General features: G+C 28.9%; 1 protein-coding gene, 1 long non-coding RNA gene and 1 pseudogene across 7 annotated transcripts; 1 reads left to right on the top strand and 2 right to left on the bottom strand.

Moving 5' to 3' along the window:
* Positions 1-31: 31 nt before the first annotated feature.
* On the bottom strand, positions 32-19164 carry LOC145186528 (actin-like protein 6A). The gene is made up of 13 exons (XM_090075833.1): positions 18638-19164; positions 17561-17637; positions 17209-17266; positions 14405-14607; positions 13969-14161; positions 13429-13535; positions 10995-11081; positions 7928-7989; positions 5240-5363; positions 1179-1259; positions 994-1089; positions 588-674; positions 32-468 (listed from the first exon to the last, which is right to left on the bottom strand). Exons 1-13 carry the CDS (start codon positions 18711-18713, stop codon positions 388-390), a joined length of 1332 nt encoding a protein of 443 aa, XP_089931959.1. The 5' UTR covers positions 18714-19164; the 3' UTR covers positions 32-387.
* On the bottom strand, positions 1826-4557 carry LOC149876037 (uncharacterized; annotated as a pseudogene).
* Positions 19165-21678: 2514 nt separating the features above from the next.
* LOC149876036 (uncharacterized) lies at positions 21679-25533 on the top strand. 6 transcript variants are annotated; one of them, XR_016448948.1, is made up of 4 exons: positions 21682-21888; positions 22054-22290; positions 22582-22936; positions 23043-25532. It is a non-coding gene; the product is annotated as an uncharacterized LOC149876036 (long non-coding RNA). The 6 variants fall into 6 exon arrangements; XR_016448950.1 differs by having other exon boundaries at positions 21696-21888; positions 22582-22687; positions 23043-25531; XR_016448949.1 differs by having other exon boundaries at positions 21679-21888; positions 22169-22936; positions 23043-25533.
* The last annotated feature ends 2418 nt before the right edge of the window (positions 25534-27951 follow it).

Below are 27951 nucleotides of genomic sequence, written 5' to 3'. Positions count from 1 at the left end.
ACGTTAAGCATTGAACATTAAACATTACGCATTTCTGTAGGACTTATATTATAGATTAGCTTTCTTCAATATAAATACACTTACTTGGTAAGGCAAGAAATAATGGATATTGCGAAAAAAGTTCGCAATATCCATTATTTCGCAATAAATGCCTCGTATAAATCAACAACGCGTTTTAGGTGAGAAATACATAAATGTAAAAGCAGAAAATTGTCAGCTTTTTATCTTATAATACAATTTTCATTTAAGTTTTTAAAATGGCTTTCATTAACCCAGATAATCTTTCAAACGGTGATCGAAAGTGAGAACGAACTCGGTTTTTCCCCTAAGATATTTAATATAAATATTGCTTCACAATGTGCTTTTTTAAATCGTTCACTTTGGTATTCAAGGACATTTCTTTTCAACTACTTTAGCCCCAGACTCCTCGTATTCTTGCTTTGAAACCCACATTTGCTGAAATGAACCCTAAAAATCAATAATTTTAAAATCACTAATTTTATTAATGGAACAAAACATTGAAAACGGAAAATCAGCTGATCTATAGGGACACACCAAAGAGTTCATTTTGAGTTTGACTGACTTACCAGTGAACCGAGTATTGAACCTCCTATCCATGAACTAAACCTCCTTTCAGATGATTGATTATTTGATACAAGTTTTAATCTCATGTTCTAAAAGAAGAAACCCATCAAGAGAAAACACATTTAAGAAGAAAATTAGAAATAACAAGCATGATTATCTCATTATTGCAACTATCATGGTGCAGTTACAGCAACTATCATGGTGCAGTTTCTATACCAAGTTTCAAAATTATTTTTAAATGTTTGTACATTTGTAAATAAATTTTATACATTTAATGATTAAAATTTTGTTAAGAAGCAAATTGAGAAAATTTAAATAATTTCCTTAACATTTTTTTTAAACCTATTGTTTGGCTATTTTATGGTGTTCTTTTAAAGTGAAAGATTAAAAAGGAGGTAAGAGGCATACATTTGGGGTTTTTTGAAGAAGCTCACGGTTAAGACGCTCAACAAAACCGTTAATAAGAGTGGCTCCTCCGACCACAACAATACTGTTGTAGAGTGCCTACAAAAAAATTAAAATGAACGTAAAATACAAACATTAGACTTATTGTCAACTTTTGTAAATAAGTTTAGTAAATTACATAGGCTTACCGGTCTAATATCAATATCGCACATTCCAATGCAAGTGTTAATCACATGAGGAGCGCCTAAAAGAGTGGTACTTTCGAAGCCCTATACATAACATAGACATACATACATACATACATACATACATACATACATACATACATACATACATACATACATACATACATTAGGGGTATTCAAAAAAAGTAAATTTTCAAATCTAAAAAGCCATACACCCTAAATTAAAAAATGAGCCTCAAAAAGTTTGAGCGCTATCGGATCACTTTTGACCCCCCCCCCCTCAAGCTAATAATGTAGGGGAAAAATGACCGGAAAGTGGTCATTTTTTGCCGTCTTAAAGGAGAGGGCTATTTTTTTTTTTCAAACTTTTTTTTTTCCTGCTATATGTATATAGGCCTATATTTTTATTTAAAAATATATGGTTTTTTTCTCACTTCTCAAAAATCTATGTTTGGTGGTATTGAAAATCATGAAAACTAGTATTTTTGTGGTTAGGTTAGGTTTATATATATATATATACATAACCAGATAAATAAGCCCTGTGTGTATATATATATATATACACACACAGGGCCTCTCTGACTATTCCCAAGACATGCTGGAGGGGGCAAGCAACTTCACTTTGCCAGAAAGAATGAACAGTGGTTGGTTGTGACCTCAGCAATGTCGTTTATCTATATTGAAAAATCAAAATGAGCAAGAATAAATAAAAAGATAAATTTCTATTCAAGTTTTATAACAGAAAAAACATTTGAAAATCTAATAATAATCAAGTTTAAATTTTTATCTTTCTCCGCATCACACCAAGCCCATCATTAAACTTAGTCTTTGAAATTGTACCGGATTTTTGTTCTGGTGACCTGAATACAGATCGAACTTTGTCCACAGTGAGCAATCTGTTGTGCTTTTCAGTTTCATCAGAATATCTATGAATATACTGCCCCATCATACCTATTGACCATTCTGAATGGTCATTTACAAAAATCAAAGTTTCAGCATATTTTTGAAAACTTTTGAAACATGACTGAGTATGCCAATAGTTTGGTGGAAGTGAGAGCCAGTCTTGAGCTCGTTGCTTATCAAACCCAATCATGTCAAAAATCAGGTAAGAAAAGACATCAACCAAGGCAGACAAGGATGGTGGTTTTTTCCCAATATTTGTATTCATTTTATAAATTTCCTTGATATCTTGCTTAACTTTATTCTCAGGTTTATAATAGTCAGAGCTAGGCATATCAAATGACAGGCTTGCTGATGCAATTTTTGCTTTCTCATCTGATGCTAACTCGTCATCTAGCAAAGCTAGAAGTATCATTGTTGAATCCAAATACCAGCAATGTTTATACTGAGACTCTAATACAGCATCGCCAGCTAATGGTTTTGTACATACCTTCTTGTACAGATGCATTTGATGTATGGCTGTAATGTCAAGAAAAGGATGACATTCTTTGATTGCAGATGCCATTTTGATGATATTCTCAGATTGCAGATGCCATTTTGCATAAAAGCAAACAATAAATTCTGTAATAAGCTTAATTTCAATTTTCAGTTTGTCACTTTCCTAAACAAATGTAAGTTGATTGGATAAAAGCTGAAGCTTTAGATAATAAATTGCTTTTCCTAAAAATCTTGCATGATGAATAGCACCAGTTTTTCTTACTTTATATGTTATAGGGGATAAGTGACAACTAATTCTGCAAGCTCACTTCTATCATCTCTTATAATACCTGGTTTACCAACGTATGCTTTGCAAAATGTTAATGACTTCATAGCTGCCTTCTTTAAAAGTGAAGCATTCTTAATTCAGTCACATGATGCCTGCATGCTATTTGGAGGAGATACTTATCCAGTTCTTTAGATATTCTGGAAACTGATCCTTTATTCGTCCCAGTGTTGGATGATGTTGTATCAAAGCATATTCCCCTAGTTTTTGCCGTAAGTTGATACTCCTTAATTAAGTCCATTACACCTAAGAACTGACCAGTGGATGACACTAGTGGAGGTACTCCAAATAGGTAAGTCTCTCTATTAATGTTAACTAAAACAGCCATTCTATCCTTCTTTAACATTTTTTCTTTGTTTAGCTCAAACAAGGTCTTGCCATCAAAATGAATTATACATGGATATGGAGATGCGTCTATGGCTGCTTTAACATCTTCTTTTGAAATGGTTGCCGTGTTTTCATTTTCTTTTTTCATATTTCTATATGCGGTAGACTGACTGCTTTTAATGTCTTTAAGATCAACACCTGATTGATATAGAATTGCATTTGTTACCTTCTGTAAAACATTTGGTGATATATCACAGGCTGTAGCAGTAAGCAAAACATTACCAGCAAAAATATCTTTTGGAATTTTTGCATTTACTGTGTCTGGGTTTTCAGAGACTTCTATATGATACCAATCACCTGGATTGAAATCAGACTCAATTGAAGAATCATCGCTTAGAATTGTGTCTATAAGTTCAACGTTGGGTATATCATCTCTCAAACTCTTAGGCTGTGAACGATTTTTCTTCCTGATACTTTCTTTTGCCTAATTTACATAAAAATTGTAGTTTTAGTTTTTAATTTAAGAATTAGTGGAAAAGAGAATAGAAGTTGAACCAGAGATAAAGAAGTTAATTAAAAGCAATGAATACCTTTTTTCTATACTTAATATCCTCTGAACCAATGACAAACTTTCTTTCACCTTTCTTCAAGAAATTTTAGATCTTCAATCTTGTCTTTTAGTGATCTTTTTTTATCTTTACTGATCATGTTTTTGAGATTAGAATTACCAGCCCAAAAAAGTTTTTTTATTTCTATCTCAAAATCGTTTGTTTAGCCAAATCACCACTAGTTCCCCTTTTTGCATTTTTTTTCAAGTTGGAATAGGACTTATGCAAATTAAAAAGTTTTTTAACTAAACTTAAATCGGTTAACACATCAAATCCAGCTTTAATCCAGGGTCTTTGATTTTAGACAAAATACATTCACAACAATCTGAACATCTAGAAAAATTTTTTTTAGGGGGACAAGCAATAATATTTGATATTGGTGCAGATCGACATTGTTGGTTATATATTAAATGTTGAAGAATATCCAAGCCTGTTGGAAGTTGTATATCTAAATAGAAAAATTTAGACATTCTTTAGTAAATATTTTAGCAACTAATGACTCATTATATAGATCCAGTATTAATAAAAATGTTTCTACCTGATATAGCTGGTTTTGCCTCTTTTATAATAAAAAGTTCCTTTTTCATCAACCTAAGTTGTACTTCACTCATTTTTAATGTTTATTATATGTACTATTCTGTATTTATTAGAAAAATTTAAAGTTATAAACTACCAAAATTTGCACGAAAATATAAGTATATAACATTAGGCGCAACAGAAAATACATTTAAAAAATATCAATTTTCATGACTTTCAATACAACCAAACAGATTTTTGAGCGGTAGGAAAAAAACCATATATTTTTAAACAAAAATATAGGCCGATATATATGTAGCAGAAAAAAAAAATTGCCCCTCCCTCAAGACACCCAAAAATGACCACGTTTCGGTCATTTTTTCCCTAAATTATTAGCTTGAGGGGGGAGGGGGGTCAAAAATGATCCAATAGCGCTCAAACTTTTTGAGACTCATTTTTTATACATTTGCCCCAAATTTAGGGGGTATGGTTTTTTAGATTTGAAAATTTACTTTTTTTGAATAACCCTAATATATGTATATACATACATACATACATACATACATACATACATACATACATACATACATACATACATACATACATACATACATACATACATACATACATACATATATACATGCATACACACATATACAACATACATACACATAACATACATTCAAATATTCATAACAAGTTTTATAACAACTTTTGCAAAATACAAAGAGCATAAACACACTAAAATGGAAAGTTGGGAGTGGGGCAACGAACTTCAACTAAGTGCAATATTATATGATAATAAATCCATTTTTGAGTATAAATACTTTAATGTAAATACTGCATTAATTTAATGTAACTGTTATATTATTTTTTTATGTAAATGTTACCTTGATACTTTTAATGTGGGTAGTATCAAAAAGACCTTCACTAATGCGAAATCTTTCAATTCCAATCTGACGATTATAGCCGTTAGGAAACTCATAATGTAGACCTGGAACATTTTCCAACTCACTAAAAAAATTGTAAAAATGCTGAATGATAAGCAATCCCAATATTAAAATGACACCATAGAATATGTTAATTGGCTATGTCATTTGCTTTAAGATATATACTATAGTTTTAGATGTAATGATCCTTATTATATTCCAATGAATCAAAATTCTTTTGGTACTGATTAACTAAAATCTCATTAAAATAATTTTTTTTTAAATGCTTCAAAAATCTTAAAAAAACTCTATTGCTTCAGAGATTACCTGAGTTCACATTAGGTTATCATATGGGGTTTTAAAGACCATGAATGTTTTAAAATCACAACAAAAACTCCAAACACAAGGAATAAAAGGTGCTGTCAAAATTGATAAAAGAATAGTTAGTATAGCAAAGGTTCAGCTGTTCAACATCCCCAGAAAGATAATCTAAAATCACCTGAAAGTACTGTTAAAGACAGAACATGTTTAACTGAAAAAAAGCTGCAAGAAATCTTCATAAAAAATAATTGCTTTAAAAACAGCAATTATAGAATCAATTAAAATCTGTTAAAGAGCACAATGATTGACACAAATACAGCTTTGTGAAAAAGTTAAGAACCACTAAATAAAAAAAATATTTTTTTCAAAAAAATTTAATTAACTTTTATTCTAAAGATAATAAAATAGTAATTTTTTTCAAACATTAAATAGAACATGAGAAAAAAGAAGATTTTTTTTCTTTTTAATTAATTAATAGAACCTGTAAAAATAAGGATTAAATTTTATGTGTTAATTTTTTTATATATTTTTTTGTAAAAAAGTTAAGAACCACAAAGAATTTTTTGTGCTAAAGCTTTTTCAACATTTTTTAAAACTATTTTTACCTTTTTTGTTTGAATATTCTATCAATGACCTAAGTCATTACCAAAAAAGCAATAAAAATATTTAATTTCAAACAAAAAAAAAGTTCTTTTTTGAAAAAATGAGCAGAAAAGCTATTACCTATGAAGATCGTGTAAAAGTGGTGCATTTTTTCCAGGAAGATAAATCCGCTCGTGAAATTGGAAAAATAATGAAGCGATCACATAGTTCGGTGCTAACAATCATCAAAAGATTCAAAGAGATGAAATCTTACGTTGATCGCCATCGTTCTGGAAGACTGCATTTGAGGACACCCAATGATGATTGCTTTTTAATCAGGTTGGCGAAGAAAAACAGAACCATGCCGTCGCATGAATTAAGAAGGGAATGGAAACTTTCAAATGGATGTTAAGCATCGGCATCGCTTGTGCGTAGGAAACTATAAGCTAACAATGTTATGGAAAAAAAATGTTCTAAAACCGTGACTTTTCAAACAACATATAAAAAGGCAAAAATAACTTTGCCAAAGCATCAAAGAATGGTCTAAACAAAAATGGAGAACAGTAATGTTCAGTGATGAGATGAATATCGAAGTTGATAACTGAAAAAACCAAATTATGATTTGCAGGCAGTCTTCAGAAAAATATAATCTTGATTGTATCGTTCAAAGAACAAAACAAGGTAGCGGGTCAGTTGGAATATGGTGCTGCATGACATACTATGGTTTTGGTATATTTAAATTATTTGATGGTCGACTCAACTCTATTTATTACGCCGATATTTTAAATAACAACATGTTACCGTCAATTGATGCACTTGAGCAAAGCGTTCCGTTCATTTTCAAGCAACACAATGCACCATGTCACAGGGCTAAAACTGTCTCTGAATGGTTCGAAGGCAAAAATATTGAGTGTCTAAGTTGGCCACCAAACAGCCCAGATCTAAATTGCATTGAAAATCTTTGGAGTTGGCTTGATAAAGAGATTGCCAAGAAAGCAACAAGGAGCCTTGAGGAGTTGTGCAATATTTTACCAGCAATACTTGGAAATGTTCCCAATCATATTTTAGAGAATTTAATAGACTCAATACCAAATCGTATAAATGAGTGCTTAAAAATTGATAGTAGAATTTAGCGGTATTAGGTAAAAAATTTTTCACAATTTTTTTTTAAATAAAAATTACCTATAAAACTTTAAATGCATTTTTTTAATTTGTTTAAAGGTTTTAATCATTATTAATATTTTTTATTTTGTTTGTCTATTTTCTAAAATTTATTATTATTATTTTTTTTACCAGAAAAATATGTTCGGTCAAATAAAAATTTAAAAATAAAAATAAATTTTGATTTCTTTTTTTTTGTGGTTCTTAAACTTTTCACAATACTGTAGAACATAGTGACTTTCAGTGGAAAAATTGAGTAAAATGAGTGAAAGGACTTTAAATTAAAGAGTAGTAAAGAGAAAAATTATGTTAAATAACTGACTCTTAACAAACCGAATAACTGGTATTTTAACAAAACAGTGAATGAGAACATGATTAAATAAGCAACATCATGTAATTTCTGAAGCAAAACTCAAAAATTCAGAGCAACTGAGGAATGCAGTTTGTTCATTCTACGCTGATATACATCTAAGTTCTATAGTTTCTAAGTTGGAAGATTTGATTACAAGGCAATGATTAAAAACAAAAATTATGGAACTAAATGTCAGTTTTATGAAAAATTGTGAGATTGAACAAAAAACTTACCTCTGTATAAATGGACTATCTGAAACTTGTAAACAACTTTTCTGGAAATCTCGAACTAACTCCTGAAATTTAAAGTCAGTAAAACAACAATAAAATACACTTAGTACATCTTTCTGCCTGTAAATAATATTTTGGTTTAGACAAATCATTTATTTAAAATGATGCTTAATATTTCATCTTAAATCATTAAGTGTATTGAAATAGTTTTAGAGCTTAATTTTACAGGCAGGATTAAAACATTGTAAAATATAATTTTTTTTCAGGGATTTACTTTGCAAAATAAACTTTATTATTAGCAATTTTTCTTATTTGAACAATATTCAAAAAATTCAAACAGTTTTCAATTTTTAATAATTTTATAACCTATGTATAGTTAAGCATTAGAAAAAAAAAAAAGGGTACCAAGCGAACCCTGGAAGTGGAACTAAGGAAGTAGAATTATGGAAAGTGATTCAGAACATAAAAGAATTATTTTAACACAAGCTCTAAGTTCAATTTAACACAAGCTCAAAGTTTAAAACAACTTGGAATCTGTTGAGGTAAAGAAAACTAGTTTATAAAGTCAATGTTGCATTAAAATGTAGAAAATTAAAAAGCCAGTATCTTTAGCATTTAATTTAGTTTTACTGGGAACTTTGTCAACATCAGAAAACTACTATGATTATATAATTAGGTTGTAATACATGAACAACATAGCTCATGAATATTATCTTTGTTTATACTATTTTTAGATTAATACATGAAAGAATACTATCAAATTTAAACTATGACAGTGATGGCAAATGAATGTGCAGTGTTGAATTGTTTAACTGGATAAGATAATTTATATATAATTTACTAAAATTTTTAGCTTATTTACAAAATTTAACAATAAATCTAAGAAATACAAATCTCTATGTAACACCTTTTTTTAGTCTTCCCAATTTTGAAGAAAAATGGATTAAGTTTAAATAACAAAAGACTGAAAACCTCACATTCACATGCATGGATCAAATTGAATCAATGTTTTTAAAACACAGGGAGCAAGTCTACATACTCATATATTATTATGAGTTGAACCCTGTCCCTACAGAAATTTACTAAATCAGGCCAAAATAACGGATTACCCTTGTGAGATCTTAAAAACAACAAAAGATGCGTATTGAGGTATTCTTTGATGTATGTTTCGGTGTTAATTGTAGTAAAAAAAACAAGAGGTTCTTTCACCACATTCACAAACTACTTGCCAAACTAAAAAGTTTTTAGCTAATTTTTGCATTCAAATGCATTTATATTTGGAATTCAGTTTCCTGCAATTATTTGCTGAATAATATTTGCGATTAGTTGCTGGATGACAAATTGCAACACTTTCTTGCTTTTCTTCTTGATGAGGAACTTTTTTTTTTATAAGATTTATAGCCATAATTTCCACTTGTCTTAAATTTATTTGCTAAAGTTCAAACAGAAGTCTCCAGATTTCTGTCTAAGGGATCTTTCACTTTTTTAACAAGATCTTGTGAAATAAAACCTTTTTTTCATCCACTTCCTGATTTCCTTTTGATTGTACCAGTGTTCATAAATCATTTCACAATGCTCTGCACTGTTCTTAAAACAATCTGCAAATCTTTAGAAATTGTTTTGATTGATACACCAGGATTTTCAACAAGAAAATGTAAAATTTTTTCTTGCTTCTTATTTTGATTTGATGACATTTCAATTAAAACTAATTGTTTTTTAATAACAGAGTTGTGTAGATCTTGAATAACACTAATACAATGACAATTTAAAACAATTAGCTATTTAAAATAATTTGCAGTTACCATAAACACCACATCAGAACATGTGCAGATTTTTTCTGGTACATGTCTTACTCAGTGAGAAACTACCATCCCAGATGATACCCATTCATTTAAAGCAATTGATGAGTTAATAAAATGTTAACATGGTTGGCAAATTAATTCTTCTAATGAGTTTAGTTTTCAAAAATACAAAAGCTTTGTTTTATTTGTTTTTTGTAGAAGATGACTCAACTATATATTGAACTAATGTTGATAATAACTTGCATATCAAACTACATTAAAATGGTTGTCCACTACCAACTTCCCCACAGGTTTAGAACTATACAAATAAAAACTGAGAAGTATTTTTGTTTTATTATAACCTCTTATTGATGGTAACTTTAACTAATGGTAACTTATATTTCTTATTCAACAATCGGAAAGTTGTTCCAAAGGTTGCTAGTGCAACAATAATTTACAGTCTGTATTTAAACTTCAACAATCAACAGCAAATAGTTCCTCATCTAAGAAAATTTTTGATCAACAGAAATAATAAACAATTTATTGTTCAAAAAGGAGAAGGTGCCTCATATAAAGCATCATCAGTCAATAACAATGCTAGATGTTGCTGCTTCAAATGGTGAAAAATGTCTATCCATCAGCTTTTTATAGGTTTATATCAGCCTTTCGAAAAAGAAGGTAGTACTATTGCTCAAGAAGACAGGAAATATGTATTCCAACATAGGATGGAGTTCTGAGTTATGGTGTCAAAAAGACCCAACAGTTTTTATAAAACAATATGGCTCTAACACTTTTGGGCTCTTCCAGATTTGGGCTCTTCCAAATTTGAATCCACTTGATTATTCAATATAGAACATTTTGCAGCGCAAGGGATGCAAAAAGATCCACTCAAATGATCCATTACAAAAGCTTGGAACACTATGTTAAAAAAATACTTCATCATTATTTTCCAGACCTTCTGTCCATGTCAAGAGGCTGTCATTGAAAAAATGGAAATCTAATTGATTCTTAAAGTAGGCAAGGCATTTGTCTTGAACTTTTCTTTTACAACCATCTATCAGAAGTGAATTTTTTTGTCTGTAAAATTTCATAAGTCTAGTAAATAGCCTGTGAATTGCTGTCACATCCTGTATATGAACTTAAAAAAACTTAATTTTTACTTGTAGGAAATTTATTATGCTGATATTTTAAAAATATAAATATATAAAAAAATATAAATACTTAAGAAAAAATACAAACATTTAAAATGTAATTAAAGAACAAACTATTTTTAAAAAATACAAAATTACATTTTTCATGTAGGATTTATATGAATCTGTGAGTGGAGGTAAATCACGCAAAGTAAATTCAGCTGGAGCTTCTTCCTCAACTTGTTTCTACATAAAAATAATAAAAATATAACAGTTGGCTAATTGTATAAGTGTTTAAAAAAAATAATAAAGTTTTTTAAAAATTTATATTTTTTAAAGCATTAGAAAAAAAGTAACCAAACATGAAGTAAATTTTTTCTTGCTTAACAGAAACCTGCAATAAAACAATAAATTTGCAGGCTTCATTCAAGAAAGGAAAAATTGTGCTAATTTAAAAAACCTAAGATAAAATTTAGTAAAAAAAGATAATAGGCGCATTATATGTTAAATTGATTTCAATTAAATTCTTTCCTCAGGTAAACAAATGATGCACTATTTTATCCAGTATTTATGTAGATCTTGATGAGTTTAATTGCATTTAAGGATTTTTAAAACAGTGTGTATGCAGTTGCAAGAAAACTACTGCTGACCCCAAGAGATAGGCTCAAATAACAAAAAAATGAATGTTGAATTACAGCAGCCTTAACAAGATTAGTTTCCTACCCATACAGTTTGTACAATTAAACTGTAAACAGAAGATGAAGTAAAATTCCTCGGCCATCTTGGGCACCAAACTTAAATTGAGCCTATTTGGGTTTGAACTAACACAGAATTTTAGTAAAAAGGTCTACATTACTTCAATATTGAACCTAAAATAAGATATACAGTGATTTCAAAAAAATAGAGGTACATTAAGATTGATAATTCCTTTTTCAAAATGCCATAAAAAATAACTTCATTTCATAAAGACTTTTTATTTTCATGACAGGAAAAATGTTTTTCTATATAACTTATGTCACTAACAAGTTCACTAGTTCATTACTTTTTTATTAACTCAGTTTTATCATGTGCACATAAAGACACCAAGAGATAAAATTTTAAAAAAATAGACACACTATTTTAAATTGATTTTTATTATACTATTTTCTCAAACTAACTGTAATTCATAACTATTTTATCAACTAATTTCAAAAAATTACTAATTATGACCAGCTCTGCTACATTTAAAAATTTTGTTTTAAATTTTTAAAATCTGAAAGTTAAGATGCACGGATATGGATAAAAAAGTTTGCAAAGATGGCATCAGAATCAGTATCAGAGGAAATAACAAATGAATTAATAATTTCGAAGAACTGCGTCAGAAACATTCTGAGAACATTTAAGACTTTGTTGGCATCCGATATTAACCAGAATCAAAAGGTCATAAAAAACTACAGGTCACAAGAACAGCCTTAAATTTTATCAAGCAACAGCCAACCCAAGCTTATCAAGCAACAGCCAACCCAAGTTATTGTGAACTTATCAAAACCTTTAATTAGAAAACATTTTAGTTCAAAAAAACATTGGTGTTTATGAAACAATTAGAAAACCAATGATAACAGCCAAGATTCACAAGATTAAGGTGATGAAAGTAGAGAATTGCTTGATTTTTGGAAAAGTGGAAGCACATAATTTTTATTGTTGAAAGTAAATTTAAAGTAACAAACTAGACCTCATCTAGAGAAGAGTTTTGATCAGAATTTGCAACAATCTTGGTAAATCAATGTATAAAATATGCATTACTAAAAAAGTATGTGGAAAATATTTTAAATATTTATGTTTATTATTGCTGTGTCAATTTTAATTAAACATAGTTTTTTATTGATTTATTTTTTATTTCAATAACATTTTAAAATATAACTGTATGATTTAGTATGACATCAAGGATGCAAGGTCTATTTAAGAATGATTTTTCTTAAAAATAAAAATATAATAAGGTCAATATTTATTCTATGGTACATGAGATAGAAACAGTTGAAAACAAATTAAAAATCACATCACTTTTTTTATTATTTTATTGATATTCATTTTGGTGTAAATGAAGGACAAGATCATCATCAACATGTTTGACACATCATCAAAATACATCATCATTATTTGATTTTTAACCATGGAACTAGAAAGATATTGGGGTCAACAAGGTGATTATAGAGTTCTAAGTGTTTTAAATTTTTCTATTAGTGATTTGTAAGTTCCAGGAGCTTATAACCATGGCTCTCAATAGAAATTGAGAGCTATTGTTGTTGCATATGGTTTAATAAGACTGTAAGGAAATTTTCAAAAATGTGTTTAGATTGCATAAGTTCATAACTTATCATTTCTATATCATCTCAACATTTTACAACGAGTTGTTAAAAAAAGCTTAAAATAAAAATCACTTCATCTGAAAACCTTCAAAAATGAACAGTGAGTAGTAGCTATGGAGAAAGAAGCACACAGAGAAACATGAATGTAATTATGAACAAAGAAGAGACAAAAGAAAAATAATTTCAAAAAAAATAAACAGCACTAATTTATTGAACTTTATATTCATTTGCAAAATTTTTAGTCATACTTTTGATTTGATCATATAATATGGAACTACATCAATCCCCCACTCTTGAATCAACTCTAAACATTGACTTGTTAGAATATCGCCAGCAATTGGTGAACGAACAATTCCTTTATAAATTAAAAATAAAAGTATTCATACCTGAGTGTTATATTTTTATAATACCATATTACACTAAAGAAATAATCTAAAAAATTTCCACTAATTTATAATTTACAAGGCCTTAAGCTTCTCACAATATTCACAAGTTAATTTTTTCAAGAACTGATACTGAAAATTCACCTCAAAATATTGGTATAATAATATCTGTTGGTAAAATGAGAAGCATTTTGGTAAAAAAAAATAACTTGGTAGAGTAAGAAATATAAAATTTTGTAAAACTTTATATTTCTTACTTTACCAAGTTATTTTTTTTACCAAAATGTTTCTCATTTTCTCAATTTAGTAAAAAGTAACAAACAACATCAACAACTTATTTCAATAACTTTTTATCTTCTACATATATCTATAGAAAATGTAATTTTTGTTAACTAAACATCTCACCTCTTTGTAAAACATACCCATCATGCACAGGTATAGCGCTTGTTTGAGTAGCACCAGAATCAATTATAACACCAGTGGAACGACCATGAGCATATGCTGCCAATACTGCATTTTTGCACACAAAAAAAGCAGGAACATCATATTTTTCAAACATCAGTTCTGTTAATTTTGCTCTCTTAGGTTTAGTATTCCACTAAAACCAAAAAAAAAACAGAGTGAAATTGGATTGCAAAACTTTTACAAGCAAGTTTCCATACATTTTAAGTGTAAAAATATTTTGCACTTAAGATAAGAGAGACTTTCCTTCAAACAAAGAAACTTTAAACTTACTTATACTGATCTTACTTCTATTGATCAGTTGCAAATTAATTATCTTAAATAACAAAATCAAATATATCAAATAACAAAATATTTAGATTGATAATAATAAACTTACTGAAGCTTCAGACATAAGTACAGGATGGGCAGATGAATCATCTTGTATATGCTCCTTGTATATATGATTAAGCAATTGTTCAAATAGATCCCAATCTTCAATCATACCATCTTTCAATGGATTGACAATCTCTTTATTACTGAGAGGAAAGAAATGTTGAGGATCAAAATGATAGCGTAGGGCAGGTTTCGCTAACTTGTTATCTTAAGAAAAGAAAAATAACTTTTGATCAAAAAAACTTTAATACAATGCAATAAGTCGCAGACATTTCACAATCCATTTACAATGCCTGAACCTTACTCATACACAGTTTTGTTAAGCAAAAAATTTTATTTGTTTCTTAATGCTATAATCTTATAAATTTGCAGAAAGGTTTTATATGTAATGGGCAGACCTCACTGACCTTAAGGAGGCCAGTAATACTTTACCTCATTTATATTAATACCATTCAATCTAGATTAGAAGATAATCAGGCAACATCAAATACTACTATTAAAAAAAAGGAATCATTTAATGCTAATGACCTGACAGGCCTACTGCTAACAGTACATTGAGGGAGTAAGATTCTACCTGCTGACTGGTAGTGAGAATGTTGATTGGTTTGCTTTGAAAGTATTTTAGGGAGTGGTGTCATGAAGTTACTCAATGTTACTATAATAACAAGTAAATTTGGTAAAACCAACATCTGCTGTTTTGAGTTCATCAAAAACTGGCACTTGGAAAACAAACTTCAGTTTATGTATTTTGACGCCATGGAAAAAAAGTAAAGCTGGAGCATGTAGTTTACTTCAACATAGCTGTAGAAGCTACTTATCTGTTTGCCATGTTGATATCACATAAATGAGCTGATTGTAGTTTCAATCTAAAAATGGAATGTTCATCTGATGAGTTGAGTGATATTACATTATAGCTCTAGGTTCAGAGCCTCTGTTATATCAAAAATAAGATACAGCTTAAAATACTTTCCTGTTTTGAGGAGTTTTATTTGATATTTGCTGAAGTGTCTGGACATCAGCATTTTAATGAACTCACAGTGAACCTGTGCCTATTAGTACATTCTCAATGTTTGTTCTGTAAAAGTGCTCAAATCTAGTTAAAGTTGCAATCAGTTCTGTTGAACAGCAAAATTTCTGCCATCACAGGGTACAACAGCTAAAGTTTATCAGTAATACTGCTAAATGTTGGGCATCATTGATGTAAAACTTTAATTTCCTGGTAACAAACCATGTGATTCATCCCTAATTGTCTAACACATTAGAGCAGTATTCAAAATTTATAACAATATCTTTACTCATTTTTTTAATTGGCAATGTAAGTGACTTTTTTAAAAATAAATTTATATAATTGATGGATTTTCTGTGTCATTTTATCTAAAGACTTTAATCATCATATATGATAATTAGGGTGGCCCAAAAAAAGGTTACCTTGCTGTCACCATGTCATGGAATAGATTTTGGCCATAATATTTACTTTGTGCTGTGGAACATCTCATTCTCTATACATTACAACTTTAAAGCTTGAGGTGGTAACAGGTGACAACTTTTTAAAACTTGAAGTAAAACAGGGAACTGAAGCCTTTCATCAATCAGTGCTTGGATTTCAAGGACTATACTGAAAAGAACCACACTCAAGTCAGATATTACAAATAACTTTCAAGAATACATCAGGCTAACAATGGTTATCCTTGACAGTCTACCATCAACAATTCACTGAAGAGCTCCTATACCAATTCATCATGCATGCTAGATTGCCAAACTACTGGATGCAATTAATTTATGCCTGTTTCATGATCAGTGTGATGTGTTCAATCTCATAAAGAAGGAAGAAACTGAACTTCATTGGTTCTGAGGTTCGGTGTCACTACATTATAGTGAGGCTTAGGCAAAAGCTCCACTTATCACTGAGGTTCCAGTACAAGACCTGTTACACTAAATAGAACTGGGAAGGTACAAATCAGTTGATTGTTAAATAAGCACCACTGCTAGGAAGTCTTAAAAAATCATTTGTGGTACCTTCTAGATGAGACTGTAGGCCTAGCCATGTTCTACAATAAACATTCTATAGCAGATAAGATTGTTGACAGAATATTAACAATCTTGCTACAACCCTCAAAAAAGAATCTGCCTGGGGGATTTTGCAAGCCAGCAAACATGTTCACAGCTGTTACGCTTAAAGATTGGTGAATCCTTTCTGACAATTCCACCAGAAACATTGAATGAAAGTGAAGATTACAAGCAAGGAAAGGAGAGGATTCAGAAGTTATGAAAGGTGAAAACACAGCTAGGAGGTGTGTAAAGTTATTTAAAGATCTCAACCAATTTATCACAAACAATGAAGAAGAAAAGTGATTCCTTCTTCAAGTGTTTGAAGCAATTCAAAAAGCTATCCCCCTTAAACTTTAAAGTCTGCTATTGATGGAGTTATTGCTGCCTCTAATGTAAAGAATGTTATATGAAGCAAGTGACAAGCTGAACATTAAATACCACCTATTGATTCACTGTTTGTAACCTCTCAGCAGGCATTGTCACTGAGAGCACTGGTTACTGACAATGCCTGTTGAGAGGTTACAAACGGTGAACTCTTAGTTGAGTCTCACTAGTCTGTTTAAGTAGTTTTCAATTGAAAGTATTTATAAGTCATTATGCTTTGTTCATATAACAAACAATGATATCCATGGTGTATCATTGAGAGTTCAATTACTTAGTTGTAAGGTAAAAAAGTCTTTGAGCATCATCATTTGGTTGGAACAGTGAAATTTGTAAAGCTGAAATATGTTACATAAGTTTTACAATAACAACATTAACCTAATTCCATTGCTTCATCTTGGTCATTAATTACACCAATTGATGTAGAAATCTCCCCCTAAAAAACAGTATGATATAATGATATTGCAATAGATATTGCAAGGTTTAATAATAGCAACTATAATAGTAATAATAATACTATTAACAATAACAATAATAATAGTAACAATAGTAAATACAGTTAACAAAATCATAATCATGATCATGATCATCATGATCATGATGACATAATGTGGATTTCAATATTGTTTACAGAACTAAAATGAAAATTAATTATTGTATACAGTATATTTAAATTCATTTAATTGGTAAAACCATTGATTTAAAGTTTAGCATAAATCACTTTGTTTACCTTAGGTGAGTCCTCACCAGCATAGCCAACTCTTGTTGAGTATGAACCAACATCAAATACTACAGCACCAACTTCATCTATATTTTAAAAAATGAACTGGAAGTTTAAAGGGTCTTATTTGACATAAAAATAATACACCAAAAACAACTCAAAATCATTTGCATAGGTGAAGTCACATTTTGTGAGGATGATTTGACTAATTTTATGGATTGAAATGCCTTGTTTGTTAGAAAACTACTAGTTTTTATGAAAAAACTATCTTTGTTGAAAATTTACTTTTTACTTTTTTTTTTCAATTTAATAAAATAAATTTTTAAAAAAACTAGCAGATTAGTTCCAGCTGCAGCTTTTTTTTTTTTTTGAAGATTTTAAATACAGAGTGATATTTTAAATACAGAATGATATTTTAAGAATTTCCAAAACAAAAAAACTTGAGAGAACATTTTTGTCTGAGAATTGAGAATCTTGTTTGAGGAAAAAAAAAAAAAAAAAAAAAAACATTTTATTTTTATGTTTTCTTAAATAAAGCCAATTGCTTGTTACTTCTTTCTTTCAGGTGAACAAAGTTTTAACTTTTTAATTTTTCAACTCTTTTAAACTACATCACCAAAAAGCTCTTGAAACACTCCTCATCCTGTCTGCTGAGAGTGGATAGGATGATTACCATTATAAATTCTTCATCATCATTTGATTCATGGTTATTATCTAAAATTTTAACTACAATATCAACACTACAAAGTGCGTAAATATGTATTCTCGTGTTAGCATTAGAAATCAATAAAATTTGGCAAGATGTCAGTGTCATTAACATCTCTAATTTGTGTATCTATAATAATTCTCAGTTTTCCTTCTAACTGTCAGATGACAGTACTATGCTTTCAAGGATCTTAATATCTCTTTTGAAAAATAAGATCCTTGAAAGTAAATTGTCATCTGACAGTTGGAATTTAGAAATTTATTTGGTGGCAACCACTTTAACCACATTGCTTTTAATCCGCAATGCTTTTAATATTTTCAATTTATTTGAAACAATTATTTATAAGTCTGAAATATATGACAAAGACTTAAATTTCTTACCACCACCATATACTCCTCCACTCATTTTTGTTTTTATTTCCTTTAAAAATAATTTCACATAAATAAATATCTGCATAAATAAAATACATTTTAAATTTGATATAATTTAAATAGGACAAAAAATATACTTTAAAGAAGTTTTTGCACAAAACATTGTTTATATATTTTATGTTAATTTCTCTCCAAATAAACATTATCAGGATTTTTTTTCTATAATTAATCTAAGTTACAATATTTGCAAAGTACAAATTTTAATCAAAAATTACTATTACACATCAAAATTCTGTTCTGAATGCATATTAAAAAAAACGTTAAACAATAGCAGTGAACTTTTGCTTTGCCCATGAAACTCCAGTTAAAACAAATAAAAATGAGACTTTTTTCTTTAAAAAATTAGATATATTTTGAATTCAAAACATGTTTTGAATTCAAAACAACTGTGTTTTTTTTTTATCTGACTAATAAAATGTGATATGTCATATATGCTATTATATTACATTTATATTACATTACATTATATTTCATTTGGGAAATTAAAACCTACATTGGCGGTTTCAAAATCTACACAACCATGACGGAACTACTCTTTTACTAACAGGCTCTTAGTACAAAAAAAGGCCCAAAATTGATGATTTGTATCAAGTCCGAACTTTCGTTTGAACTGCTGGCTATTCAAACGAAAAATTTAAGAGAAACTGACTATAATACGGTAAAGTCGAAATAAGGAAAGGAAGAAAAATGTTGAAGAATTTATGTAGATTTTCTTGAGTAACATCGTGTTTGAAACTATAGAACGAATACATGTGAAAATAAACTGGAATTATTTTAAATTTAAAATATTTTAAACGAATTGTGTTGAACTGAACGAGTTCGGAAATAGGTTGAAAAAATCAGATGTTGGAAGCCTGTATGGGATTTTACCTTCACACTTGTTTTAATAAAACTTCACACTTGTTTCAATATAAACTTCAAGAAAAAAGTTTTACAAAAAAAGTGGAAAGCAACATTTCATGATTTTCACTTTTTTTTGAAAGTTTGAAAATTTCTAAGTCTAAAAAAATTTTTAATTCAAGAAAGGATCACAATGAAGTTAAAATACAAAAAATATAGTCACTAAAGTTTTGTGCAGAGTTTAAAAAAGCATCGTTCCTATTTTAATTTTATTTATTTACTGAAAAAACCTAAATATTTCCTTTATGTTTTAAAAAATTTCTTATAATATGCGAGCTCGAATTAAAAACGAGGAAAAGATTTTGAAAATATTGGTATAAAATTTGGTATAAATTTTGCTAAACGATAACCGTAACTTGTTTAATAAATAAATTTATTTAATAAATAAATGACCAGTGGCTTCGATGATGTTCAATATTTTTGATTATTTTGCGAAAAATTAAAAAACTACCCGTTAAAAGTGCTAAAAGAGTTAGTTTAACAATTCTTTTACGCAAGGTTATATTTAAAAGGCACAAAAGCGATAATTATGCATTAAACCAGGGCAATATAATTGTAATATAATATATACTTTTTAACACAACTGTAGAAAAATATAAAGAGGACAACTTATTTACTACTTGAATTGTTGAATCTCTTTTTTTAACTTGTCAAAATTTGGCTTGAAATTCGACAATAATAGTTTGAAGAAGCAATCAAAATATAATTTTATGATGTTCATAAATAAAAATGAACACAACTAGTTCCAAATTGCACAAACTAGAAATAAAAAAAACTAGAAATATTTTAGGTATTTGTGGTCTGTATAATCTTTTTATTCACAAACTTATACAAATCTACGAGATGAAGTTTACTATTTCTTGTACTTTCTTATTTTCTTATACTTGAATTTAAAGACGACTAAGCTGCAACTTAAAATAATAAAGTGAATTTTTTTTAATATTTAAGAAAGTGCAAACCGCACTCTAAAAAAAAAAACTTGTTTTTGTTTTTAGTTTTAACGTTGTTGGAGTGAAACAGAAAAGTTTCCTCAGTTTAAGAGTTTGAGAAAAAATAATGTCAACAATCTATTAAAACGTGTTGTAAATTATTTATGTACTAAGGTAAGTATGGGTATTAAGGCCCGGCGGGTAATAAGGCCCACTAATCCAAAGTTAGGGAAAAAAATTGTGAAACTTTTTTTCGACATTAAAATATTAGAGTTATCTGGTTTTATCACTGGCAGAAAAAAAAAATCAGCATTTCTTTACCGCGCATTCGACAAAGGTGGGCCTTAATACCCATACTTACCTTATAATTTTTTTTCTGAAATTTAAAGTTTCTTGAGGGCAAAAAAATGCCAGCAGTTTGACATCTATGATCAGATCTGTTTCTCAACCGCCCAATCGACTACTCTTAAGAATCGACTACTCTTAAGAATCGACTACTCTTAAGAATGGACTACTCTTATGTTCATTCAACTTCCTGTAGGTTTCCCACAGTCATTTGTGCAGTAAATAGTAGTTTTGCATGATAAAGTATTATCATACAAAAAAAAAAGAAGTCAATCTGTTGATTAGTCGAGGTTGTTTTTCTTCAAGTTTTAGCATCATTTTGTCCAGTTGGTTTTATTACGTTTCTGCAGTGATCAATGAGCCAGGTTTCATGAAGTTATAATGGATCATACCTGCGCTAGACCACCAAATACCATCAGTTTCTTTTGATTAATATTGAGCTCTGGAGCGTAATTTGGTGAAATATCCTTGTCAAACCACTGTACAGAACGTTTTTGTCATATTAGATCCATTTCTCACCACAAGTGACAAACCTTTGTGACGTCAAATAACCTTTTTTTGTATTTGTTTTTCATTCCGTTCGTGTGGAGTTAAATATGTTAATATTGTTAGTTTGCTTACACCAAACTTCAACGATAATGGATCTGACAAGACGGTGACTTTTACTTTGTCATTTTTGACATGATTCTGGGCGACCGCGTGGCTCATTTGTGAGGTCAATTTTACCTGAACGAAATTTGATACTGTCAGCTGCATGTAACGCTATAGCCAAATACACCATTATCTTAATATAATCTTAATATAATTAGCACAGAAACGTTTAACGTTTAATGTTTAACGTCGTTTCGTCATTAGTTACTAGGCTTTGAAAAAGCGCGTTCTCTAAATGCACGCGGCCATTGGAGAAAGATCTCTTCAGCGAGTTGAAACTTTTTTCCTTTTGAAATCTAATCATTAGTTTAGATATATTACATAAAGAATCATGTTAAGAGAAATGATAATCGTTAAGATCATATTATAATTGAAGTAAGTATATAAAATAGTTATATATACATTTTTATTAGCTAAAGTAGAAAGGATTTAAATTTTTATCAGAAAAAGTAGAAAGGATTTTAATCTTTTAAATCGTTTGTATTTTGTTTGTTTTAGCTTTTCTTTCAGCATTTTTATTTTTGTTATTTTAATTTTTAGAAAGAAAATAGGGGTATGGATATTATTTAAAGTTACACTAATGCTACTTCCATAAAATGGTTATTACTACTTTGAAATTTCTGTGATGCTTTTAATTATTTTTGTTCTTTTTTAGAAAATTTAGAAAAATAAATTAAAATTTTGTGCCAACACTGACATGGCATTTCACATGTTATTGTATGTAAAGGTTAAATTTTGTTGTGAGGATTACAGTTCTTATGAAAAAAAAAAAAGAAGGTAAAGAGTATTGTTTGTAAATATATATTTTGTATCTTTTTGAATTTTCTGGCATCATTTTTAAAATTTTTATTTGCACACTTATAGCTGTTTTATCAATGTGTTTTTAAAATAATGTAAAGTGTTTTTTTATTGTTTGTGTATGTGTTGATATGTGTTATATAATTGTTTTAAAAATGTGTTTAAATATGTATATGAGGTATATTTATTTAACCTTATACACATATTTAAACGCATTGTGTTTATAGTTGGTACATATGTTTATATTATGTTGTTTCCATGTTTTCAAAGTGCTGTTAACGTGTAGAGCAAGATTTGTCAACTTTGACAGCCAAGTGATGTACTTTTAACAGAGGGTTACACGATAGTTTTTAGTGTCAAACTGTTACTGCTTTAGGTCTTGCTATTTTCAAGCCTTTGTTTTTAAAGATTATTCTAAAAATACATAATGTATTTTAATAACATTTTGCGTAATGTTGTTACTTATGTTTTGTTAAATATGAATGTTATCTTACTTAAGTTATATTATATACATATATTAACTTATGGTGTGTGTTGTTGCTCTGATGTTTTTTTGTTATCTTTTGAGTTAATAGACATTTGGCTTAACTTCATGTTTGTGTCTGTTATTAAAATTGTTAAATAGGTAATTTTGTTAAAATCACTGCTTTTAATCATTTACTAAAAGCCTATACAAATTATTTTGCTATATATACTGTTTGTTTTATATCAATTTGGTTTTTTGTTATTAGCGCTGTTTACTACATGATTTTGCTATAAATATTTTGGAATCATGATGTTCCAGCATAAATTGCTATAATCGCTATCAGTCTCCCTTCACATACCTTTTGTTCTGAAATGTCGTGAGTTTCCTGTCAGATTGGCTTATTCAATGACAATTGATAAAAGTCAAACATTTAATAGAGTTGGGGTATATCTCAAAAAAACCAAGTTTCTCTCATGGTCAACAATATGTTGCATGTTCAAGAATGAGAGCATTTAGTAGTTTGTTTTTCAAAATTAATAAACATCTCATTCAAGGTGTGGTAGGTGAAAAGTGTTACACAAATAATGTTTCATTTTCTAATGTTCTTAATTTATAGTCTTAAGATTTTTATTTTGAAAATTTACTGTTTGTAAGTTGTGAGCACATTTTGTTTGTATAAATTTATTTATTATTTTAATATATATATATTTTTTCACAGTTTTTGATAAATATATCTGTCATTTATTATTGTTATAAAATATGTTTATTTGTGTTATATAAAACCATATTTGTTTATAGTTGTATATATGTTTAAATTATGTTTCCATGTTTTCAAAGTGGTGTGACTTGGCATTATGTTGAGCAAGATTGATAACCTTGCCAGCCAAGCGATGTATTTATAGCAGAGGTGTGACTTGGCAGCATTTAGTGCCAGGCAGTGTTACTGCTTTAGAGCTAGGTTGTGTTGTGTGGCCTTTTTAAATATTCTGGAAACACATTGTCTGTTAATGTTTAGCATAATGTGTACGAGAGAGTATGCAACCTTGATCTTTAAATCTAGGGTGTTTTAATGTCCTAAGTTTGAAGTAATTGAGTAACAAATATTGAATATAAAAACAAATATACTTTATGTATTTATATGTTTAGTAAAAAAATAAATATAGTTAACTTTAATTTGGTTTTCTAATTTTGCCTTTCATATTTTAATTTGGTTTGTTATCTTCACTGGATTTTAGGATCAAGAGTGTAAATATTCTATTGTTATGTGTTATTGTTGTGATGTTTTGTGTTCAAATTCATTTTTAACAATAAACACCTTCATGTTGGTGTCTATTGTTAAAAATGAATGATAGGTAGTTTCATTATTGAAACTTACTGCTTTTATTTATTTACTTAAAGCCAAGACAACATGCTAAAAGTGCAATTTATATCTTAATTTGATTTTTTTTTATTATATATACATATATATATATATTAGTATTGTTAATCCTTTTGTACTTCGAAATAGATTTTATAGTTAAATTTTTGATAAATATTTATATTAACTGCCATGTCAAAATAGGTTACTATAAATAGGTAAATCGATTTTCAGTTTTTATGTGGTGTTTGTTTTTTTTTTTTTTTTTGGTTTTTTTTGGTTTTTTGGTTGTTTTTTTTTGTTATGGTATTATAATGCCTTTTTTTTTTCTTTAAGATTTACGATTGACGCATTTATACGATCTATAAAAAAAACCTGATTACCTTTTATTGTAAATTTTTGTCAGTTAAAATGATATAAATATATGCAATTAGTTCAATTTTTAAAAATCTTCTCTATTTTATTTCTAATTATTTGTTTTACGTAACTTTGGGGATCTTTTTAAACGGGGGGGGGTTATAGTTGTAGTTTAGCGCATTTGTCAAATATCGAGTTACTTAAATTTTGTAAGGTTTTAAACTAATTAATTATCTTAGTTTGCATTTGCAATACTTTTGAGGAAAGAAAAAATTCTTATATATATTAAAAAGAAAAAAATTGTTATACATGTAAATAATTGTTTTACATTTTATTATTCTGGTAGAAGGTCTTCATCAAAAACTTGATAACTTTTAATAAAGATAAATGTATTCTCCTTACCACCATTAAGGCAAAAACGGGGAAAGGGGGGTCCTTTATTAGTGTCAAATTATTAAAGAGAGTTAAATTTCGAGTAACAAAAGGAATTTTTAATAAATGGTAGCAAATAACCGTTTACTAAAAATTATTGAAACAAAGAGGCCATATATAAAAATGGTCAGATTAGTGCCATAAATAGCAATAGTCAAATGGTCAGATATTTTGAATAAATTTATTAAGTTGTGTGCATTTAACAACAATTTCCTGTGTTAAAGAAACATGTATCAAGGGGATGCCAAAGAATTATTAATTCATGTAAAATTTACGTTCGCTTTATATTAATCTTATCAATTAAAGTTCACGTTTTAAAAATATAACACGAATTTAGCTTTACTTTTTCGTCAATTTAAAGCATGAGGAAGTAATATTATTTTGTGTCAATAACTAAGAACGTATTGTTTTGAGCTTAGTAATGTCGAGGAAACTGGTTCTGCCTTACACTGATATGACCTATTTCAGTTGTAAATTACTCAATGTTAAATAATTAGTAAATTACTTTACCTCCGCATATTTTTTAATTTGAAGGCGTTTTTCTAAAAGGGTAATAGTTAAGGTTTTGCAACTTTAAATTGTGGAAAACAGCCACTATAAATTAACAGACCGACCATAACCCGTATTACGGGTTGCTTTTTTGCTAGTTTACATAAATACACTAATTTACTTAAATACACTAAGATTTTTCGCGCAGTCTTCGATGTCGTTAAAAAAATTGATAAGTAAAATTGTAAAGACAAAAAATGAAAAGAAAATATTAGTAACACTAAATTTTCTTGGTAGAGTTTCTTGGTGAGGTAAATTTTCTTGGTAGAGTAATTGTATAATTGGATTAAAGTACTATTCATTTTTTGGGAATCATAGGTAATTTGTTAGATTGTTGTTAAAAGGGCCTCAATAATTTTTGCATCTACGTTAGGGTTGGGAATACCGGGATCCCGGTATTTGGAACAATTTATAGTTCGCGAGGTTAGAATTATTTTGTTCTATCTCCAAGTTTAAACGTTGGGAGAAAGTTTTTGATTTTTTTATTAAAAGTAAAAACTATTTAAAATTTTAGCTTTAATTTTTAAAGAAATAGTAACTTATACTTTACGTAATTTATGTTTAAACAAATTATTTAGAAAAAATTTTCTAAAATATAGCGTATTTTAAAAGTAATCATTACTTACTAAAATTAATAACTCATTCTCTCCCAACTTTTAAAATAGGAGATAGAAGAAAATAATTCTAACCTCGCGAGTTGCCGAAATACCGGTATTAAAAAAGTCGAATACCGCTATTTCGGTATTCGAAATAATTTCACCATTCGAAATAATTTCACCATTCGAAAGCTCAAAAAGTTTAAAATTTTAATTGATCTTATAAATGGAAACAAAATTCATCGTACAAAATTAAATGTGGGTATATATATACTAATATCATTTATGATATTGGTTACTTTTAGTTAAATTAAAATATTATATAAAATTCCAAACGGTAAGTTAAATTATACAAGATTTTCTCTAACTTTCGATGAATGGACATCGATAAGAAATAGACGTTACATAAATATTAATGTCTACTCTGACAAAGAATTTTGGAATCTAGGATTAATTCGTGCTTTTGGAACAATTCCCGCAAAAAAATGTGTTGAGCTTGTCAACGATAGGTTAAGTGATTTTAAGCTTTCGATCAAGAATATTGTAGGTATTACCACTGATGGCGCTGCAGTTATGACAAAGGTAGGCAGGTTAATCGAAGCACATCAGCAGCTATGTTTAGCGCATGGAATTCAGTTGGCTGTTATCGGCGTACTCTATAAATAACCTAATAATGAGGATAGTCTGTATAATGAAGAAGATGCCAACATTACATCAGTTCCTACACCCAGATTTGAAATAGAGCAGAATTCCACAGATGATGACGAATTAATTGATGAAGATTATGAAAATGAAAATGGTTTACTCATAATCTCCACTGAAAATGATGATGATAATTCTTCTTTTCTGGTACATCAGCAAACATTACCATTAATTCAAAAAGTTCGAAAAGTGGTCAAAATATTCCTTTTTTCGCCTACAAAAAATGATAAAGTCCTACAAAAATATGTAAAAGAAGAGTTCGGGAAAGAACTGTCTCTGGTTTTAGGCTCAAAAACACGATGGAATAGTTTGTTGTCTATGATAGAACTTTTTGTCAAATTAAAAAATTGCATCAAAAAGAGTCTAATAGATTTAAAATCACCTATTTTTTTTTCAGATGTAGAGTTTGAAATGTTGTCAAATATCCTTTCAGTTTTACTTCCTATTAAGCTTCCTATTAAGATGCAACTTTATTATCTGCAGATGCTGCTATTCAATTTATGATGAAATCAATAACTGGCTATCCATGTTCATTAAGTTATGAATTGAAAGCAGCTTTAAAAGTACGTATTCTTGAAAGACGAACAAAAATTTCAAGTGTTTTGCAATATTTACACGATGCAGACTCCAATGAAAATCCGAGCGATGATGAAACCAATAGAGGTTATGAATTATTTCCAATCATTACCAAAGCTGCAATCGCAAAAGTTATCGTTTCATAGATACAACGTGTGGGTGTGACCAACTTGCACTATGAAGCTGCACCTTTAGCAACAACATCTACTTCAGCCAACAATATAATAGACACAAATATAATATTCAATGTCGATGATGATGAAGTTGATCAAAGAAATGAAATTTGTCTGACTTTAAAAGAAAAGTTGGAGATAGCAATATCAAAAAAAATTTGCACCAGATTACCTGAGAGTGGAATCGATCGAAATAAAAAAGATCTCACACGCTCAATAAAAAAAGAAAAGTCATTTTTTGAGACAAATGGCATAAGGGGAAAATACTTAACTTTAATATATAATTATTTGCTAAGTATTCAACCAACCAGTTTAGAATCAGAGAGAGCTTTTTCGGTAGCTGGCTTAATCTGCACCAGATTTCGGTCAAGGATGGGAGATAATTCGCTTCACAACCTATGTTTTCTGAGATCTTATATCAACAACCAACTG

This window comes from Hydra viridissima, unplaced genomic scaffold, assembly GCF_058129835.1.
Source record: "Hydra viridissima isolate aposymbiotic clone 2 unplaced genomic scaffold, HvirCarnegie_v1 scaffold_52, whole genome shotgun sequence".
Classification (NCBI taxonomy): Eukaryota; Metazoa; Cnidaria; class Hydrozoa; order Anthoathecata; family Hydridae; genus Hydra; species Hydra viridissima.
Note: the sequence above shows the minus strand (reverse complement) of the source record. Positions and strands in the feature narration are given on the sequence as shown.

Coding starts and splice junctions, on each gene's coding strand:
- LOC145186528 (XM_090075833.1), bottom strand. CDS start 18,713: ATGCAGATATTTATTTATGTGAAATTATTTTTAAAGGAAATAAAAACA. Junction 17,638..18,637: donor TGGAGGAGTATATGGTGGTG/GTAAGAAATTTA, acceptor TTTAAAATATAG/ATGAAGTTGGTGCTGTAGTA. Junction 469..587: donor GTTCAATACTCGGTTCACTG/GTAAGTCAGTCA, acceptor ATTGATTTTTAG/GGTTCATTTCAGCAAATGTG.